Source organism: Chrysochloris asiatica, unplaced genomic scaffold, assembly GCF_000296735.1.
Source record: "Chrysochloris asiatica unplaced genomic scaffold, ChrAsi1.0 scaffold00012, whole genome shotgun sequence".
NCBI classification, from domain to species: domain Eukaryota; kingdom Metazoa; phylum Chordata; class Mammalia; order Afrosoricida; family Chrysochloridae; genus Chrysochloris; species Chrysochloris asiatica.
The window spans coordinates 7,401,110-7,423,036 of record NW_006408530.1 but is presented as its reverse complement, the minus strand read 5'-3'; the positions used below and the strand labels follow the sequence as shown (position 1 = coordinate 7,423,036).

Sequence of the window (21,927 nt, the reverse complement as noted above, 5' to 3'; positions counted from 1 at the left end):
CACATCACTTTGGTTTTTGGCTGTCTTCAAAGAGTGCAGCATCTTGGGATCATCATTAATGCTCAGGGCTCCAATCATCTTCCCTTTGTTTTTCTCATAGTCTTTCTTGTACATCACCTGCAATGGCATTGCACATGTGAGCAGGATCCCATGCTTTATGAAGCATCCTGGAGGTCCCTGTCCTGTACACTGGGGATACTCACATCACTAGCGTTCTTGCTGTTGGCTTTGGCTGCCAGCAGGGGAATGGCGTCCACTTTAATTTCAAACTTCTTAGCTTTGCTCTTCTCCCAGTCATGCTTATAAACATTCTAGACAGAAATATTTTAGCAAAGAAACTGTAAGAGCAACATCTAACACAAATTAATCCAGTCAAAATAAATACAGATAGTCATTTTAATTTGCTTTTAAATGCTATATCTACCAAATGATGATGTAAGTGTTCATTCACCTATCATCCAGCTTCTTACCCCCCTACCACTAAATAACTATAATATACCTTTTTGATCTATGAAGTTTCTAAGGACTCTGCTGTCCTGTTAAATAAGAGATAATATAAAGTGACAACCACTGGAAGAAGGTAGAGCATGATATTTACATAAGAAGTTATCATATAAAATTCTTGCAAGTATCAAAAGGATATTTGAGAGAAAGTATCTGATCATTGGAGTCCTGGTGTGGTGCCTGTGGTTTAATGCACTGGACTGCAAGGTGGGTTTGAACAGCAAGGTTGATGGTTTAAGCTCACCAGTCACTCCTCAGAACCCCTGTACAGGGTTGCTATGAGTGGGAACTGACTTGATGGTACTTAACAACAACATCTGATCATTAGATACACTGGAAATTAAATTTGATAGCTAAGTAAAAATCAGTTCATTTAGACCTTAAAAGCGTCACTTATAATAATCTCAGTAATTGTTTATTTACATGACTTCTAATCAAGTCTTTTGATCATCTATAACATTTCCTTTTTCACATGCACATGGACACAAACTTTTGTAACTTTGGTACTTACATCACTCAGGTTATAAGCATTGACTTTATGTTGGATAAACTGTGGAGCATCTGCAGGCACATTGCACTTGAACTTCTCACTTTCATGCTTTGCTTTGTAATTCAGCTGAAACAAAGAAGAGATAGGCACTTCCCTGAATTTATGCAGAAAAGTATACATAGCTCAGAAATTACCTGAGACTTACAAATGGTTAAATGTTAGACTAACAGCCCAAAAGTTGGTGGTTCAGGCCCACTCAGAGGAACTTCAAGAGACAGACCTAGTGATCTGTTTCTGAAAGGTCAGTCTTGAAAACCCTAGGGAGCAGTTCTACTCTGCAAACATGGGGTGGCCATGAGGCAGAATCAACTCGATGCCAACTAACAGAATAAAAACACAGCTAGCTAAGTCATGAGTACCCTTTTGTCAGAAAACTGCCTCAAACTGATGCCAGCTGAAGTGCAATACAGAGCCTGAATCTTATCCCCTATTTTATTGTCATTCTGTGAATGCTACCACAGTGTAGATATGGGAAACTCATTAGCTGATCGAAACTCCTAGGCTCTGTCTTGAGGATATAACAACTCTAAGCCTCTGAAAATATAAATCAGAGTATTAACAAAAGCAATACAAATTCTAATTAAAATACTAACAAAATTAAAAAGATATTATCATTGCACAAAATACACTAACTATATGATTTTACTTAAAAGTTTTAAAGGCAAAGTTGGTTGGAAGGACAGGAGAAAACAAAAAGGAAAGGAGGGCATTGAATTCTAGAGCATTTTGTTCCTATGTAAGAAAAATTTGAAAGCATGATGGCTCCATAAGATAAGTGCTGGACTGCAAACCATAAGGTCATTGGCTCAAGCCCACCAGCTGTCCTGCAGGAGAATAAAGAAGCTTTTTGCTCCTGCAAAGATTTAAAAAGTCTCAGAAACCTTGTAAAGGGTCGCTTTGAGTTGTAACTGACACGACAGCACTTAACAACAATAAACATATACATATAATTTTCAATGTGTTTGTATTTTATTTACAATTGTTGATAAGTGCTGTTGAGTTGGTTTTGACTCATAGCAACCCCGTATAGCGTTTCCAAGGAGCAGCTGGTGGGTTTGAACCACCAACTTTGCAGTTACCAGTGCAGTGCTTATCCTACAGCTTAGAACTGTGCAATAAGACAGAGCTGGTGGCATATCTGGGCCAGGAAGATGAGCAGGTAGTGAACAGGCCCATGTACACAATACATTATTTCTCACAGCTTGCTGAACTGTGCTGGCCCACTTCATTGTGTTCAACTGCTCTTTTTTAGTACATAGAATATTAACATGTTAGGAAAAGTTTCCTCTGAAAGGATGCAACTTCTGGAGTATATTTATAGCAGGATGGATTGCATATTTCATTATCCTATCATGAGAAGAATATGTTACTCTTTAGGATGTTGCTATGCTACCTCCTTGTAACTCTGGCGAGGGTTGGGGTGAGCTGATGGGGATATGCATCCACCAATCGCATCATTTGGGAACTTATTAGAAAGCCAGAAAAATGGGTATTCTCTCACACCAACTGGATCAGAATAGACATTTTAACAGGGTCTCAGGTGATCTGCATCCACATGTATATATGAGAAGCACTATGCTTACCTTCATCTTGTCATGGCTGGACCATTCCTGCCTTTGGCCTTCTTTGGTCATCCAGTGCAAAACACCTATTCACTAGCTCTCTCATATCATCCTACTTCAATTCTGTTTCACCATCCTATGTTCATTTTCTTATCATTGGCTGATGTCTTTCTGATTTCTGTACTCCTATTCTTTGTTTAATGTCTTATTAGCAAACCAAGAACGAGAAATGTTTGCCTTGTTACCTACCCAAGGGGAAGCTTTTGTTTTTGTTTTTTACTTAAGTTGTCATGAAATTTTAGTGTGCTTTATTTTTTGTATGTGACAGATCATAATGAATACATAAGGCATTCCTAATAAACATCAGTCACTTATTAAAGAAATATGAACTATTTGCTATTGCCTGACACAATTTTTCCTGAGGCTACCATTCAATCTGACAGCTTTATTTTCATTATACTAAACAAAGCTTGGGGCGGGGGGAGAGAAAAGTATTGGAGTAGTAGATGAGTTTTAAATCAGCAAAGTATTCTGGGTATCCCATTCTTGGTAAATCAAGGCACTTACATTGCTAAGCTGTTTTGTATTGAGCTGAGCTTGCAACTGTACAGGAGAGTCAGTGACGGCCGTGAATTTGGTCTTATCTGGATGAACTTTGTAGGCATGCTGGAAAAGAAGATGCTCGTTAATGAAATTTCTTAGTACATCTTCATATTCTTATTCCATGCATACTAAAATGTAAGACAGTTTTCTGCCAAAGCAAATATAGCTTGTTTTGTTCTTTAAATCTTCTTCCATACGTTCTTACCTCTTTCTTTCTCTTTCTCATTCTCTCCTGCAGTTGCCTTAAAATTGGTCTCTCTGCTACCTACCATTTAGCAACCAGATTAATCTTTCTGTTCTTTAATCCCTATAAGGGCTCTTCACTATATTTGGTATTTACTCTAGATTGAATCTTAGTTTATAAACTTATATGATCCCTTACCAACTCACTTCCTATTTCTGTCACCCTCCCAAATAGGTTTCAACCATTTGATCCTTTGAATTCCTTGAACACCAAGCTTGTTCTCTCTTTAGGCTGTTGTTTCTTCTGCTCTTCCCCTAGTTTTGGTATAGCTGGACCATTGCTGCATTCAACTTTCCTTGACCACCCAATGTACCGTGCCCACTCACTCACTCACTCACTCACATATCATCTATTTTAATTCTGCATCTTCATCCTATGTTAATTTTATTGCTATTACCTAGAACTTTTTTAGTTTTCTGACTCTCTTTTCTTGAGTACAGTCTGTCTCTCTCTGTAGAATGCATGCTACACAAGAAGCAGATGTGGTCTGCCGTGTTCTCCAGGACCCAGGACAGTGTCTGGTACAGTTAGACCCTCAATGCAAATTTGTTGAATGAATGGGCATTCATCTCTCACAAACCACCACACTCTTCCTTTGCCTTATGTTCATAATTATATGATAAGTGGAAATAAAGATTTTTTAAGAACTGAACTTATTCTGTAACAAATAACCTTTTTCATAGTAATGTTTGTTATTTCCTCACTTCACCAAATATCAGAAGTTTAAATTTAATAACTCCTGCTAACACTAGATGCTAGCATTTTAACTCCTGTTAAATTTGCCACTAGATGTCACAAGAATCCCAAAGCAAATTTCAAGAATTCAGAGCAGCTGACTTACATCTTTACACTGGTCTAATTTCTTGATTGCTTCATATTCTTGTGTTATTGTCTGAGGGAAGTAGCATTTCCCTTTATCTTCTTCATATTCTGCTTTGTAGCTCTTCTACAATGAAAAAGAACAAAAATAGATCATGATTGTCATTGTTCCCAAACAACATCATGGTGAAGCATGAACAATGTTTTCAAACTTACATCACTATTTTGAGCAGAAACTTTCATGCAGTGTGCTTGATATGGGTCTTCAAAGGTGCCCACATAATGTCCCAAGATGTTCTTAACATATAAATCTTTATATTTATTCTGAAAAAGATAACACATGTAACCCAAATGGACAATTATTTGCCAAACAATAAGAAAAGTTTTTAAATTCCAGAAGTAATCATGGTCATTCCAACCTCGCCAAAGTTCTTCAGCAGAGTATCAAGTTGATATTTGGGAGTCTCACAGTAATTCATGCTCTTGGCTTTTGTCTTCTCATAGTTTTCCTTGTATAATATCTGGCAAAGGGAAAAGAAAATTAAGGGAAGACAGCAAAAGAAAAGCCCATCTAATAGATAAAAGATGTATCACTTCTGTCCTTTAACCAAAGTGACACCTTTTGTCTCTCTCAGAATTTATTTTCTACCAACCAGAAATTTTGAATGAATATGTTAGAGGCTCTTATATTGTATAATTCAATCTTCTAAAATCATCCAAACATTTATATGTATATAATGTGTCCTAATATGAATCAAACTGAATAAGGTAGAGCACACAAATGCTGCTGTCTAAAAACTGGTTAGTCTTAAAATTATAATTTCCTTTTAACATACTTCAAAGAAAATTAATTTTTTAATAGTTACTTTAAAATGAGGTATAAAGTATAAGGTGGACTTAAGATAACTTAGGCACAGTCCCAGAAAAGATATGATGAAAATACTTTTTACATTCACCTCTGGAATTTTACCTTTATCATTAATGCTTATCATTTCATTTTGTAGCAATAATACATGGAAAGACAGTGATCTCTATTTTATTGCACGGATCATATATTTCACCATCTCTTTTAATTCTCTAATATAGAAATCTAAAAATATACTCAATAAAGACCAAATCATTTATAAATGATATGGAATAATCAGAAGTATATTTATTTTTCTGTTAATTAGAAAAGTATTTTTGCAAAGAGTCACATTTATTTTTAATAAGGATTTTAATGCTTTAAAAAAGATTTTCATTAACTTGAAAAAATAATACTTTGCTCTTGAGCATATGCTTCACATCACTTCTACTTTACTTTTTTTTTTTTAATTAAATGTTTTTATTTTGCATTGAGTGAAAGTTTACAGGGCACATCATCAGCTTCACATTCAACCATTCATATAGCTTGTTTCATTACATTGGTTATTATCCCCTCCATATATCATCAGTTAACAGTGTTTCTCTCTATCCTCTTTAGCTTTTTTTTTGGGTTAGGGGGAACTTGCCTTTTTGGAATTTACAGTCTCGGCTTTTAGGGAAGGTTTTTACATTTGTCTGTGGATATCCAGGGCTCATGTATGAGATTACTAACAAGCATTACTGAATAATCAGATGAGGGACAGTTTGCTATGTCTACTAGGTTGCTAACGTCTGATCCTCAGAGCCTATGGTTTGGACAGTCAACAACGCTTGGGCCCACAGGGTCTTGACCTCCTGAACAGGTCTGCACGGTCTGCATCAGATTCCCCTTATTTATTGTTTGTTTAAGGGATGCTGCCTGTCTTAGGCGGTCAGTGCGAATTCCTCAGTCTTACCCGTCATCGAAACTCATTGCAGCATGGCAATGGCTCTGTCTTAGGTTGCTGAGGTTCCACGTGATCCTTACCCGTCTCTGGCCACACGTCCAGCATAAACAGCCGCCATCCGAGGAAGGCAGGGAGGGAGGAGATCGGCTGGGGACCCCATACGCAAGACATTGCCAGCCCACCACCTGCTCTAAGGTGACCAAGCAGGATCACTATGCTGAGGTTCAATCAAGTTCTTAGTGGGTCTTACTCTCTAGCAGGGGTAGCAAATTAGTAGCCACTCAGTGCTCACTTTGAGAATTACTTATATCATAAATTTGAGCATGTAGCTGATGAATATCCACAGACAAGTGGATGTTATTCCACAACCTCCTAAAATGCTGTTGGATTAAGTTCCAATCAAGTTCTGGATTACGGAAAGATGACACAAATCTACTTATACCATGAATAACCTTAGCTGGGAGTGTAATCTGGATATATTGGGTCTTATTTCCCTTAAGCGATCTTCCTTTCTCTAAAGCATTTTGTCTGTTTTGTAAACCTTTATCTATTTACTCTTGGATCATATGATACTTTACTTTTTCCTTAGCCTGATTATCTCTTATCTTGCTTTTTGTCTTTCTGTATGTAATTTTTAAACCATCTTCACTCAGGACAGGGCCTGAAATAAATGCATACATGTACACATCGTTGCTGTTAAGTGCCGTCAAGTCGATTCCGACCCACAGTGACCCTGTATAGGGTTTCCAAGGAGCAGCTGGTGAGCTTGAACCACCGACCTTGCAGTTCAAACGACTTTGCAGTCTGATGTTTTAGCCCACAGCACCACACATACATGTGAGTATATTTGTACCTACTGAGATATTGAGCCCATTTCAAATAATAATTTAAAAAATGATGTTTCTAGTAAAAGCACTGGCCTGCGAACCCTAATGTCCACAGTTCCAGTTCTCCAGTTGTTCCACAGGATGAGATGCTCCACAGGATTTTCTCAGGAGCAGAAAGTCTCATCTTTCTGCTCCTGAGAAAATTTAAAGCCTCAGAAAGCTTATACAGGGTCATTAACGAAACTGAATGGATGGCACTAAACAACAACAAGATGGCATTAAGAAAATTTAGGAAATCTTTACAATATTCCCTGGAGTCCCAACACGCAGAGACATAAATAAGAATGAGGAAATTAATCTTCCTTTCCCACATAGGCTGCTATGTTTGATTTGTCTTCCTAAATCTGAGACTTCAGTTGGGGTGACATCACTTCCAAGGTTGTATTAAACAGCAAGCACAGCCATATCTGAACATAGGGTGATTACAAAAGTACTCACATCACTCTGGGTTTTGGCCATCTTCAAAGAGTGCAGCATCTTGGGATCATCATTAATGCTCAGGGCTCCAATCATCTTCCCTTTGTTTTTCTCATAGTCTTTCTTGTACATCACCTGCAATGGCATTGCACATGTGAGCAGGATCCCATGCTTCATGAAGCATCCTGGAGGTCCCTGTCTTGTACACTGGGGATACTCACATCACTAGCATTCTTGCTGTTGGCTTTGGCTGCCAGCAGGGGAATGGCGTCCACTTTAATGTCAAACTTCTTAGCTTTGCTCTTCTCCCAATCATGCTTATAAACATTCTGAACAGGAAAATTGTAAAAAAGGAATTGGCAAAATTATATGCATATCATCACATTTAATAAAATAAAAGGCAATGAAATACCTTGTCTTAATATAAAATAACCAGTCCTGATGTAGTGTTATAGGATAAGCACTGGACTGCTAACCACAAGGTCAATGGTTTAAACCCACTAGTTGCTCCTTGGAAACCCTATACAGGGTCACTGTGAGTCAGAACCGACTTGATCACACATAACAACAACAAATACAAAATAGTCTATGGGTAACACAAATGTTGAGTGCTGAACTACTCACTGAAAGGTTTGGGTTTCAATCCCACTCAAAGGCCCCTCAGAAGTAAACCTGATAATCTGCTTTCAAAAGATCACACAGCCTTGAAAACTATGGCATGCATCTGGAATCACCATAGTTGGAAACTAGTAACTGGCATCTAACAACAATATAAAGTACAAATTTAAAACCCAACACCCACTCCAACTTATAGCAACTCTATATGACAACTTATAGCAACCTAATGGAGTCCAGGTGTGGTGCTGTGAGATAATGCACTAGATAGCAAGGTCTGTCTTAACTGTAAGGTCAGCAGTTCAAACTCACCAGCCGAACCTGAGAAACCCTATACAGTGTCACTATGGGTTGGGACTGACTTGACAACACTTAACAACAACAAAAACGGCAGTGGAACTACCCCATAGGGTTTCCAAGGTTGTAACTCTTGATGAAAACACATTGTCACATCTTGCTCCACAAAGCTGCTGGTAGGTTCAAACTGCTGACCTTTGGGTTATCAGTCAAGTACTAAACCACTGTGCCACCAGAGTTCATTTTTACTGTTCAAGAAAAGAAAAATGCATATTCTAAAAAATTTTCCTCAAACTGGAACTTCAAATTCTTCAGAATCAGGTTTCTTTACATCCCATATGAATCTCTAACCAAACTAAACTTAGTTCAGTATATCATACTGATGTTTGATGCCTAATACTGGATATTCTAGAGAGTGGCACAAATATTCTACAGCTAACTTACTTTCTATGAACTTACTTTCATTTGCTCTCTAAATCCTTTGCAATGGTTTCATGAATCATTACAACCATTATTGATGCTTGATTGCCCTAGTACTTAATATAGAATTGTTAAATAAATTTAGATCCCCAAGGGTAATTTGATTTTTTCTTAAAATTAAGTTCATAAAATGAAAGATGGCAATGGATACCTAGCTTTATTGCCTTTTGATTAAATACTCTATATCTTCATAAGTAAAAGTTCTCTCTCATGTAGAAATAAGCATAATTTAGATGGAATAAGGGAAATTACAAACCTGGCAAATTAATCAAATGAAATCAGATCTAAAAGAAGTAAGAGTCTTAAAAAATGATTAATTGGAGCATGACATAAATGAATGTGAGAGGGCTTCAAAAAGTTCATAGAAAAATGGAATGAAAAGATAATGGATTTTTTTCTGCAAAAATTTTGAAGCCCCGTTACATACAACGAAAAGATCTAACATGAAAGTTTGCAATTACTTGAAGATGATGGCATTTTGAGAGTTGGTTAAAATGTATTAAGATAGTTTAATTGTATAACTCGTCACAAGGCTGATACATACATTTTTATAAGGTAAATTTAAATAATTAGTATGAGTCTTGGCATAAGAAAGTGATACAAGTGTTAACATTGAAATATAACTATTAAGTAATATTAACATTGAAATAATGATGCAATTCAAAAATAAATGCAAAAGCTGTCATATATCATGTGGCATAGAGCCTGGGAACTTACATCACTCAGGTTGTAAGCATTGACTTTGTGCTGAATGAAGGCAGGAGTATCAGAGGGTACGTGGCACTTGAATTTTTCATTTTCGTGTTTTGCTTTATAATTTAGCTGAGAGAAAAAAGATAGGGAAAGAGCACCAATCAGTTCAGATGAAATATTGTTTCAACACATAAAAAGCCTTATGTGATATGCTCTGAAGTATATCTGAGAAAGTTGTTCAGATCAAAAGAGAGATCCAGAGTGTGGAGACATCACTGTCCACTATTGACCTTCTATATGCTGGGCATTTGTCAGCTGTTGTCATAATGAAATGAAGTGGCTTTTTCCCCCTTCACATAGATAACAATTTGTCCTATAGATTTGAGAACAGCGCAAACCTGTCTTCCTTTACATTGTCCATGTGCACTTACCGGAGAACCTTTCCTAAGCAATCTGGCTGTGTGCCTCCTCATGTCCTTCATGGATTGTGGATATTTTCATTGCAACATTCCTTTCTGACCATAAGTTTACTGTGGCTACATTTTTCCTTAGCTCAACACAAGTTTGTAAATTCATATTCAAATTGACATATGATTTAAAAACAAAAAGCTTGTCTCAAAAAATTCCATTTTTATAACTTATTTAAGAGAAAGAGAGAAGTCCCATGTATTAAATACCTGTTCTGTGTTAGACACTGTACTTGTGTTGTGTGCTATGTTATGTACTAAGAAGTCACCAAATCTTCAAAATAGCCACAAATTGTAAAAAAGGAAAAGGAGACATAAAAAGATTAGGTAATATGTCTAGGTTATCAGGTCATAATTGATAGGACTAGAATTTGAGTCCAATTTTGTCTGCGCAAGAGCTCATGTTCTTTCAATGCATTAAGTTACATTAGTGTCCTTTCTCTAATTACTTTACTATAGGTGTTATTCTCAAAGAAAATGCAAAGTAGCTAAGTAGAAAAGCATTCTAAGTAATTACAAATATGTCCATGCTAAACTTTCTAAAAGATGTGTAATCTTTTAAAACAAATATAACCAGTCACTGGGCTTTATGTATAAAGTTATGAAATATTTCCCCTCATAATTAGATTTCCAAGATATTTGACAGAACTCACATCGCTCAGTTGTTTGGAATTGACTTGGGCTTGTACCAGAACAGGAGAGTCAGTAACTTGGGTGAATTTTGTCTTGTCTGGATGGACTTTGTAAGTATGCTGGAGCAGGAGAAAAAGAAATTGGTTTAGTAATATCATCCGGCAAATCCAAGTGTGCCTGTAGGCCAAGCAAGAAGAATCCTTACCAACCTAAACAAACAAACTTACAGTGAATATAACACTTGTTGCTTTACTAACAAGAATGCAGTTTCTTTGAGAGATCCTCTTCCCGCCCCCTTTTCAGCATCTGTACAATAAACTTTTCTCATGTCTTTAGATTCTCCGTAAGTCTTTTGGGAAGATGAGCAAGAATTAACTCTTGAGACACATAGATGCAAACAAAGGAATACAGCATATCGACTACCAAGTCGATTCTGTTTCTTACAATTTCTGTGCTTACTTGTAAGAGTGTCAAGATTTTAAACACATCTTGGCCACTAGGTGTTATGTAAGGCAATAACAATGAAAGTCCATGCTACAGACTTACGTCTTTGCACTGATCTAGTTTCTTAATTGCTTCATACTCTTGAGTTATGGTCTGAGGGAAGAAGCATTTGCCTCTGTCCTCTTCATATTCTGCTTTGTAATTTTTCTATGGAAAGAAGAAATCAGATTTAAAGATGCAGCTATTATATTTATGCTCCCCCCTCTCAGCCTCCCAAAACGGATTTGGAAAATCAAGTGATTGTCTTAGAACTTACATCACTGTTTTGAGCGGTGACTTTCATGCAATGTGTATAATATGGATCCTCAAAGCTGCCTACATAATGTCCCAAAATATTCTTTAAGTAAGAATCTCTGTATTTAGTCTACAAGACAAAACATAGTTCATTATTGGTAAAACGATGGATCTTTTCATTAGCAGAAAGAGTGAATATAGGGTTGCTTACATCACTACTGAAGTTATGCAAAACTGTATCCAGCTGAAATTTGGGTGTCTCACAGTAATTCATGCTCCTTGCCTTTGTCTTTTCATAGTTTTCCTTGTATAATTTCTGTCAAAGAGAGAAAAAAAATCAGTTAAAGTAGATTCCTGTCACTCCCACACTGATTATAACACTTGTATTTTCCAACACTAAACAAAAGGAAAAGAAGAAAAGATCACCTGTGGACTATCTTAAAAACTGACAATCAGACAATGAGATGTCATGACTCATAAGCTTTTTCCACTAGCGATGCTTGCAAAGTCTAAATTTTAATATTCTCAAAAAAATTTTTTAAACCAATCTATTGTCTCTGACCAAGTCAGTAGTTGTGGGGATTTTGTGTGGTTCTGAATTTGCTGCCTTCTCCACTTTCAGCTCATGTGTTCTTCCCTCAATGAGGATGCAAAGCAAAAAGTTTTGAGCAATAGTAAATACTTTTTATAGTAAACAAACCTTCATAAAAGCTTGAGATATAGTCTCTCTTCCTCCTCATTTCTAGGAAAAATCCTTTATTAGTCAATTAGCCTTAAAAATAAAGAATACACAAGAACTCAAATAATGAATCTAACTAATAGTTCTCTGCTGGGATTTATCTTGAACTCTATTAATAAACATTGGGAATACGGTGGTTCTGTACGATAAAAATGGACTTTGAACTGCAAGGTCTGTGGTTTGAGTCCACCAGCTGCTCCTTGGGAGAAAGATGAGGCTTTCTGCTCCAGCAAAGATGTATAGCCTCTGAAAGCCCATGTCGTTGTTAAGTGCGACTCTGTATACGGTTTTCAAGGAGCAGCTGGTGAGCTTGAATCACCAACCTTGTGGTTCAAACCAACTTTGCAGTCCAGTGCATTAGCCCATAGCGCCACATCAGGGTCACTATGAGTAAGAACCAACTCGATGGCACTTAACAACACTAAATCAATCAACATAAATAATAAGATTTTAGGCTGTTTTATGCTTCTGTATGAGGTCAGTTTTCTTGATGGCTCCCTATATTCTTAAAAGAGCATGTTCATTCACTCAACTGTGGTGTTCTTGTGTTTGGTGGGGGCCATCCCCTTGGTCACTTAGTTATCTAGAGGGATTTCAAAATCTACTCCTGTGTTGATAATCCCTGTTCTGTCATTGCTTGAACTTTATGTTGAGGCTGTTTTATTGGTCTAATTTAAAATGGTAATTATTGGTTTTAAATACACACTGCTAAAGTAGATCATTGTTACTTTTGTATGTTGCCTTTTGAAAATATAAACAGTGCTACTACTTTTAATGTCTTTTACGTTCCTGTCTTTAACAAGAAAGTGGATTTGAACGTGGGTTTTTATATGTTGATAAAGATTCCCTTCAGTTAGGAAGTAGGTGCCGTGTCTTACATTGGTTTCCCTTCAGAGCTCACTAGACAGGTTTCATTTACATCCTCCCACTTCTTATCCTAACCCACTCCTTCATCACAAGCACATATTTCCAGGTTGCTGACTTAATTCAAGGGACAAGGAAAAGAAAACTAACCCCACAGAGAGCAACATACAATCCCCAAATATTGAGAAAGTATAATACTAACCTAACTCTAGGGAGAAACTCATGTGATCACATATTAGATCTCCTAAAAATTACCACTTAAAGAGACTCAATATGTGGTCAGTTGAGTTTTACCCTTATGTCTAGGTTAGTATTACACTTTCCCAATATTTCCCAGATTCTAATATTTTCCAATATTAAATATGTGATCGGTTGCTATAAAATTGTCTTGGACTATTAGTTTTCCATACTACACCAAATTCTCATTTATCTAATGTATTTCAAATCTCATTGCTTAAATAAAGTTTCTTAACAATTCAATAAGTAGAAATTTCTGGGAAGACTTTGAAGCTCTGTTTTCTAGAAATGATGAGATCTGGAGCCAAGCTATGAATAGAAAATGCAGCAGTAGGGACAGAAGTTGTGAAGCCCAGGACGTTGACCCTCTTCTCTTGGCAGCAGGCCTTGAGAACACAAGGCAGGAATCAGGAGTAGCCTTGCTTTCTCTCACCTTGCCTTGCAATCAGAAACTAGGCACTGGGAGCCAATAGGAAAACAAGGCTTTCCTTCTTCCTTGAACTAACACCACAGGCCTAAGAAAGTTAAGACACATCATACCCAGAAACACTAACACTTTCTTGTGGTTAGATCATCCCATAACCTTAATTTCTACGTATGGAATTTGTAAAGTTATGTATGTGTTTTATCGTTATAGAAGGAGAAAATTTTCATCTCTCTTGCCACTGTGGTTAGTAAACACTTTTTGACAAAAATATACTTACATCACTTAGGGCATTTCCTGCTGCCTTCAACTGCTTGAACAGCGGCTGTTCTGTAGCAGGAAGTACATTGTAATCTGCTTTCCCTTTATTCTTTTCATAGTCTTCTTTGTATTTTACCTGTAGGAGTGAAATAAAGTGATAAAGCGATTCTCCGGGTTGTCTTTGCCTTCATCTCTATTGTAGATGTTATGACATAGTTACACAAATCAATTTTCTCTTTAGTAAAATGGTAACGTGACATTTCATAAACAAAATACTTTTATAGTAACTCATAATAGCAACAAAGAAACGGCATACATTTCCAAGATACCTTTTCTTTCCATTCATCAGAAAATACCCATAAGATGTCAGTTATGTTCCTAGCTTTGGGACACATGCAAGAAAGAATAACACATGGTCCCTGCCCTCATGTAGAGAGAGATTAATAAAGACTGAGTGAGAGCTACACATATAATGACAACACACCATGTCCCAAATGCCGCTACTACAGAATCCGTACCTTGCTCCTAACTTCCAGCTGCCTGTCTGGGAAGACATTTTTTTAAGAAATGAAGCTAGAAGCATGACCAATCTACCTCTTTATGCCTCTCCTGCGGCTGTGTGTGTGTGTAAGTACATGCATATTTAATGTGCAGGCTGGAGGAGGAGGAAAGATCTGGAGACGGGATATGTGGTGGCGCCTTTTCCATCTGCCTCTCCCATCTTTAATTCAAGCTATGGCACAAGCAGTAACAACAACAACAACAAATCTAAACTCACTGCCATTGAGTCTATTCTGACCCATGGTGACCCTATAGGATAGAGTAGAACTGTTCCTTAGGGTTTCTAAGACTATAAATATTTATGGAAGTTGACAGCCTCATCTTTCTTGTATCAAGCATTTAGTGGGTTTGAACAGTCAACCATGTGATTAGCAGTCCAGTGTTTATCCTACAGAGACCAGCACCAGTGATCCTTAGAAGCACCAAAGCTTCTGTCTAGAGGATATCCACAATGAATAGAACAAGAAACGGACATTGATTCTGACCATCATCTCCAATGTAAGTCATTTATTTAGGCAATATAGCCCGAGAATATAGACAAGTCCAATAATCCTAGGTCATTTACCAACATTTAAGAATCTCAGGATACAAAGCTGATGCTTCATATTCACAGACAGGAGATAACAAAACTGATGCAGAGATGTGCCACTACTAAAGTCAACACTAAGCATTCAGAAGACAATCTACAGAAATGAAAGAAGTAGATCCCCTTTCTACCTTATGTTGCTGTTATTGTTAAGTGCCATCAAGTTGGCTCTGACTCATAGTGATCCTGTAGAGGGTTTCCGAGAGGTGGTTGGTGAGTTTGAACTGCCGACCTTGCAATTCAAACCAACCTTGAGGTCAAGTGCTTATCCTACGGCACCACACTAGGACTCCATATAGAATCACATATTTCTTTAAAAAAAAAAAAAAGACATAACTTGAAAAGGAATTACACAAACCTGACTATTCCTTGACCTACATTGTAAGGATGGAACTCTCAAGGCAAACCAACCCCTCCTCTTCAAGACCATTACGTTAATTCAGTCATTCCTCCTTTACCCTACAGCATCAGTTCTCTGAGTAGTAGACTTTTCCCATCATCATAAAAGAATGGTATTTTTGTTTCTTATCTTTAAAAAAAAATCCCCCTTTGCATATTTATCCATCAGTTACTGCCCCATTTTCTTCTTGTCTTTACAGAAACCTTAAAGGCGTTGGATACACTTGCAGCCTTCAATTGTTCTCTTCTCTTTCCCTTTTGAATCCTCTCCTCTCAGACTTTAGACATCAGGATTCAACCAATTGGTCAAGTTGATCAGAGACTTCTCTTTTCACTTGCCACCCGAGATATGACTCTCTTCTCATTTGCTCCTACATGATACATTCATATGGTAATACACCAGGGTCCAGCAGCTGGCATTTTCTATCTACACTCACTTCCTTGACAATCTCCTATCTCATGACATTGAGTACCATCTATATGCTGGTGACTCCAAAATTTACATAGCCTTCATAGTCTTCCTTGAAAAATTTCAGACTTACATAATCAACTTGACATTTCCATTGGATATCTAAAGGTATCTCAAAGTGAACATGTCTGCAACTGAGATCCTATATCCTTCTAAAACATACACCTACTCTTACCATAGTCTTCCCTTTCTCAATGAAGCAAAACCCAGCCAAAGTGATTCACACTAAAACCTTCCTCTCATATTCTACATTCAATCCATGAATGAGTTATATTGGCTCTACTTTAAAAATACTTCTCTCTACCAGCTCAGTGACCCTCCTGACCCAAGAAGCAATGTCTGGCACTTGGATACTCTATTAGCCTTTTAGGTGAGCTTGCTCTTTTTGTTCCTCTAACTCAATCAAAGCTGGGATTAGATCCAACTTCGGTTAGCTTTGAACTCTATGCTCTTTCTGGTGACGATCTGGTCTAGGATGCCAAACATTCAGACTTTTTATTGAATTCAGTTTTTAGAGCATATAAGGATATGTTCCAAACCAGAAGTTTCCCAAGACCAGTCCATGAATCTGTGCGTCTTGACTATGAGGAGATTTTCACTGATCATTGGGGAAATAAGAAAAATAATGATAATGTTGAAACTGGGAAAGTTTATATTCATATATAGCTCCCAATTTTCCTTTTTTGATGGGGAAAGAGAGGTCCTGAGATTATAGCCTTTCTACTTCTGGGTTTCAAAGAAATTTTTTAAGATACTAGAGACACTAAGTAAGACGTTAGCACCCATGCATAGCAAAAAAAAAAAAGAAAGAAAGAAGGAAAGAAAAAGGCAGCCCTATTACATAAAAAAGAAAGAGAAAAAGAAAAGGTAGCCCTATTATAGTCCCTAGAGTCCTGGTGTGGAACTGTAGGGTAAGTACTAGAACACAAGGTCAGGTTAAATTGCATTATCAGCAGTTCAAACTCACCAGTCGCACCTCGGAAACCCTATAGAGGGTTGTTATGAGTTGGAACCAAGTGGACAGGACTTAATAATAACATTGTACTCCCAAAGTACTTTCTTTTTAGTTCTACTCTTCTGTGAAACCCAAATGCCTAGGAGCCACAGCTGCCAACTCTGACAACTCTCTCAAAGCTTCCGTTATTTGTCATGATGCACAAGAACAAGAGTTACAAGAAATTCACCCACCCCCAAACCACCAAGACAGGAGAATTGTCCCCATACCTTGCTGGCTGTTATCCCAGCTTGTTTATTCACTTTGTACTCTGGTGTATCGGTCTGCATAAAGTAGATCTGATCTTTCAGATTCTCAAACTCTTCCTGATATTTCCTCTGTAAGACATGGAACAGACCAGACAATCACTGCAGGAACAAACTGCATAAGGGTTTTACATGGGAGGACAGCAGGGATTTAGAGAAGTCCAAAGCCATGTTCCCCTTGACTGAGGCAGGTCAGATTGCAAATAAAGGAAAATGGTACCATTACATAAACAACTGGCCACTTAACAGAGATTTGGACCAATTAGAATTGCCTGAAAGACAAATAACAAGAAAGAGTCCTTGAAGACCAGGAGTAGAGAACCCAAGAGAAAACAAACTAGACTTATTCTTTCTAGTGACAAGAGCTTAGGAAGGAACTAAATTAATCAGTTTCATAAATGTATACTTTTGGTTTTCCAGACAAGGAATAAATTTAAAAGGGCCCTGTTATCCTAGACTAACTTTGAAGCCTACACTAACTGTACTTACCAGTTTTCTGTGAAAATGGAAGCAGAAATAATGGAATTTGGTTAAAATAATATTTCTCAAAATGAAGATGAGATTGTGGAAGTTCTTTCGTAATAAGAACTCGTTAGCAGGTTGCATAAGGTTTTTTTTTTTTTTTAATCTGGGAGGTTTTAGTTTGTCTTCAAGAATCGGGGCCTGGTCTCAAATATTCTGTCACCACTTTGGGGGTACAGCAGGGACTAGAAGCTGTAGGAGGAAAGGGCCACCCCAGGACATGCAGCCATCTCTTCCTACTTACTGAACTGATGTTGTCAGCATTCATTCTGGCAGTTGCAATTTCAAAGCAAGGCGTTTCACTCCATTTGCCTTTGACTTTATTTTCATAGTCTTCCTTGTATTTTTGCTAGGGAAAAGAACACAAGCAAAATTCAGTACTTGAATCAGTCAAATAAGTGGTAATGGTTAACTTTTAAAAATACCTTTACTGGATTTTTCTTAAGTCCTTAATGTTGTTGTTGTTGTTAGGTGCCATCAAGTCGGGTTTTAGTTCATAGTGACCCCATGTTATAAAGTTGAATTTCTCCATAGGGTTGTCTTTATGGGAGCAGATCACCAGATCCTTTTCTCACAAAGCCACTGATTGGGTTTGAACCGCCAACCAGTTGAGTGCTTAACCATTGCACCACAAGAGTGTCTTCTAAAAAACCCTTAATAAACAATGAACACACTACCATTGGGTCAATTCTGACTCACAGCCACCCTCTAGGACAGAGTAGTTTCCAAAACAGTAAATCCTATTGGAGCAGACAGTAGTCTCTTCCTTCTCCTTCAGAGTGGCTGGAGAGTTTGACATGCCAACCTCCAGGTTAGCAGTGCAATGCTTAACCTACTGGACAGCCTCAAATCCCTAAATCCTAAATTTTGTTCTTGTTAAGTGCTGTCTACTTCGTCCTGACTCACAGCAACACTGTTTAGGGTTCCCAAAGAAGCAGCTAGTAGGTTTGAACTTCTGGCTTTTCAGTTAGCAGTCAAGTGCTTATCTACAGCACCACACCAGGACTCCAAGTAAGTCCTTAATTTGTTGCTTGTTGCTAAGTGCCATTCCTGCGACTAGCACCTCTCCCGGAAGCCTCCAGCCTAGCACTGCCGCACCATGGCCTCCGTCTCCGAGCTCTCCTAGCTCGCTTGCATCTACTTGGCCCTCTTTCTGCACAACGATGAGGTGACCGTCATGGAGGACAAGATCACATCAAGGCTGCCGGCGTCAACGTGGAGCCTTTCTGGCCAGGCCTGTTCGCGAAGACTGTGGCCAACGTCAACATCGAGAGCCTCATGTGCAACGTCGGGGCTGGTGGACCTGCACCAGCAGCCGGTGCTGCCCCTGCAGGCGGACCTGCCCCCACCACCCCTGCTGCCCCAGCTGAGGAGAAGAAAGTGGAAGCAAAGAAAGAAGAGTCTGAAGAATCCGATGATGACATGGGCTTTGGTCTTTTTGACTAAATCCCTTTTGTAACATGCTCAATAAAAAGCTGAACTCTTCTGCTGTTGATCTTAGCAGTATTTGGGGAGGGGGGGCAGTCTTTGTATAGTCAATAAATCACAAGTAAACATCTTTCTGATATTCTCTGCTTTCAGCCTAAGTCTATCTAATGTCAGTAACGATATCCCTCATTCCACATCCTCTTCTGTATCTGGCTTGAAATTCTAGCAGCTCCTTGTCGATGTCCTGTTGCAGCATTTAAAAATTATCTTTAGCAAAATTTTACTTGCATGTGATAGTCAAGATATTGTTTGATGATTTCCTCATTCCATTGTGTGATCTCTCTTTGGAATGGGCAAAAATATGAATCTCTTCCCATCTGTTTTCCAGGTAGCTGTCTTCCAACTATCTTAACAGTTTAGATGAGTGAGAGCCTTATCAATTTTTTGAAATATTTCAATTTGTATTCTGTTAACTTCTTGTTCTTTTCACCAGTGCCTTCAGTGCTGTTTGGACTTCTTCCTTCAGTACCAACAGTCAGTTCTTGATCATATGGTATCTCTTAAAATGGCTGAACATCAACCATTTGATTTTTGTACAGTGACTCTGTGTATTCCTTCCATCTCCTTTTGATGCTTTCTGCATCCTTCAGTATTACAACCCAAAGCTTGAATTTTTTCTTCAGTTCTTTTAGCTTGAGAAATGTTGAGCCTGTTCTTCCCTTTGGGTTTTCTAAGTCTATTTCATTATAATACTTGATTTTATATCTTCTCAAGTTGACTTTTGGAATTTTCTGTTCAGCTCTTACTTCCTCATTTCTTCCAGTTACTTTAGCTTCTTTACATTCAAGACAAATATCTTCTGGCATCCACTTTGGTCTTTTCTTTCTTTCCTCTCTTTTTAACTACCATTTGCTTTCTTCATGCATGATTTTCTTAACGTCATCCCACAACTCATCTGACCCTTGGTCTTTAGTGTTCAATGCATCAAATATGTTCTAGAGATCCAAGTGATGACTCCATCATTAGCAAAGATGTGACTTTGCCTCTCTAAGCCTCAGCTTTCTCAATTACAAGTTCTGGTAATAATACTTGGTGAGAGCACTGTTGAGAAGAAGAAATCGTCCTACACTGAAGCATCCTTTGTGATAACTAAAATACTAAACAAATGAAGGATACAATTGTAATAAATATAGTAGTTATTATTATTACAATTATCACCATACCAGAGAGAAAGAAATTCTTCAAAAAAGAAAATGGTGTGCATGTTTGTGTGTGTGAGTGTGAAACAGTTCTTCATTTGAAATTTTATTGACATAAGGTTTGCATTACATTGCCAATCAGTTGGTTATTTCTTTTGAAGCTTGAAAAAAACTCATGTGATTGAAATTGATTTTGGGATTTACTAAGACTTCCTGCGGAGTCCTGGTGTGGTGCTGTGGGCTGATGTGCTGGACTGTAAGGTTAGTTTGAACTGCAAGGCTGGCACTTGTTATCTGCTGAGAAACTTTAGGATACCACCTTCCTTTGCAAGTAGGAGAGAGGTTCAAGTTCACTAGCCACTCCTCAGAAACCCTACACAGGGTTGCTATGGGTTGGAACCGACTTGATGACACTTAACAACAGCAACAAGACTGCCCATATAAGTGCTTCTAATCTTTTTAGGACAATGTTACTGTTGAGTGTCCTCAAGCCGGTTCTGACTCACAGCAATACCACATGACAGAACAGAATTGCCTAGGCTCTTGTCTTTATGAAAATAGACTGCCAGATGTTTTTCCTGTGGAACTGCTGTTTGGGTTCAAACCATCAACTTTTTGGTTAACAGTTGAGTGCTCCACCTTTGTTCCACTAGGGTTTCTTGTTGTAATTGTTGCTGTTAAGTGCCATCAAGTCAGTTCTGACTCATATCTATCTTGTATAGGATTTCCAAGGAGTGACTGGTGGGTTTGAACCACTGACCTTGTGGTTAGCAGTCCAGTACTTAACCTACAGTACCACACCAGGGTTCCATGCCAGGATGCTGTTTTTATTAAGTGCTGTCTAATCAGTTTTGACTCCGAGTGACCTATATAGGGTTTCCAAGGAGCAGCTAGTGGGTTTGAATGGACAAGCTTGTGGTTAGCAATCCAATGCTTATCATACAGCATTATACCACAATTGTTGTTGTTAAGTGTCATTGAGTCAGTTTTGACTCATAGCAACCCTGTATAAGGTTTCCAAGGAATGGGTGGTGAGTTTGAACCACCAACCTTATGGTTCAAATAACCTTGCGATCCACTGCTTATCCTACAGCACCATACCAGGACTCCTACACCAGGCTAAGACCCCTTAAAATCTGATAAAGGTATAAAATGGCATTAGCACAACTTCAGAGGATCTTGATATGCATGAGCCATAGGTCAAGAGTCCTTAGTCTATAATATGTTGGTATATTTGTTTATAAATAGAATGAATATGTTGGGACACTATCCTTCCCCTTGCATTCTATAATCAAAGAAGGAAAACTCTTAAATTAAGAAAAGACACTTGAGCCTGACACATTCCAAAACTGAAATATAGACAGCTTTATAATATAGCTAAAGTTGAAAGGGTTGAATGAGGCCCCAAAGTTAAGCTATTATAAGGAAATAGGAATCGCACATTTGTGTGTGTTAAGGAAAACTGAGCAAGAGATTCTCACAGTGAGAGATAGATGTATGAGTTTTAAAGATAATAAAGCAAGAAGCAAAAGAAGAGTACAAAACCACCCAGCCCTATCATTCAAAGTTCTTCCTCCCTTCTTAACTCCCATGAACAAAGACTTGGTATTTTATTGTGCCCAACAGTCACAACGTAGGGGTGGCCATCTTACAACCCACTCCTGAGTACTCCCAAATCT

At 38.0% G+C, this 21,927-nt stretch overlaps 1 protein-coding gene and 1 pseudogene across 1 annotated transcript in view; one reads left to right on the top strand and one right to left on the bottom strand.

The window, feature by feature from the left end:
• NEB (nebulin) overlaps positions 1 to 21,927 on the bottom strand; it is a 261,077-nt gene that overhangs the window by 217,461 nt on the left and 21,689 nt on the right. The window contains 17 exon segments of the mRNA XM_006834547.1: positions 4 to 117; positions 204 to 311; positions 1,016 to 1,120; positions 3,184 to 3,282; positions 4,305 to 4,409; positions 4,499 to 4,606; positions 4,702 to 4,803; positions 7,398 to 7,511; positions 7,598 to 7,705; positions 9,486 to 9,590; positions 10,582 to 10,680; positions 11,108 to 11,212; positions 11,322 to 11,429; positions 11,511 to 11,615; positions 13,844 to 13,960; positions 17,064 to 17,171; positions 17,866 to 17,970. Coding sequence (XP_006834610.1) covers positions 4 to 117; positions 204 to 311; positions 1,016 to 1,120; positions 3,184 to 3,282; positions 4,305 to 4,409; positions 4,499 to 4,606; positions 4,702 to 4,803; positions 7,398 to 7,511; positions 7,598 to 7,705; positions 9,486 to 9,590; positions 10,582 to 10,680; positions 11,108 to 11,212; positions 11,322 to 11,429; positions 11,511 to 11,615; positions 13,844 to 13,960; positions 17,064 to 17,171; positions 17,866 to 17,970 — 1,815 coding nt within the window.
• Positions 18,721 to 19,067, top strand: LOC102840376 (annotated as a pseudogene).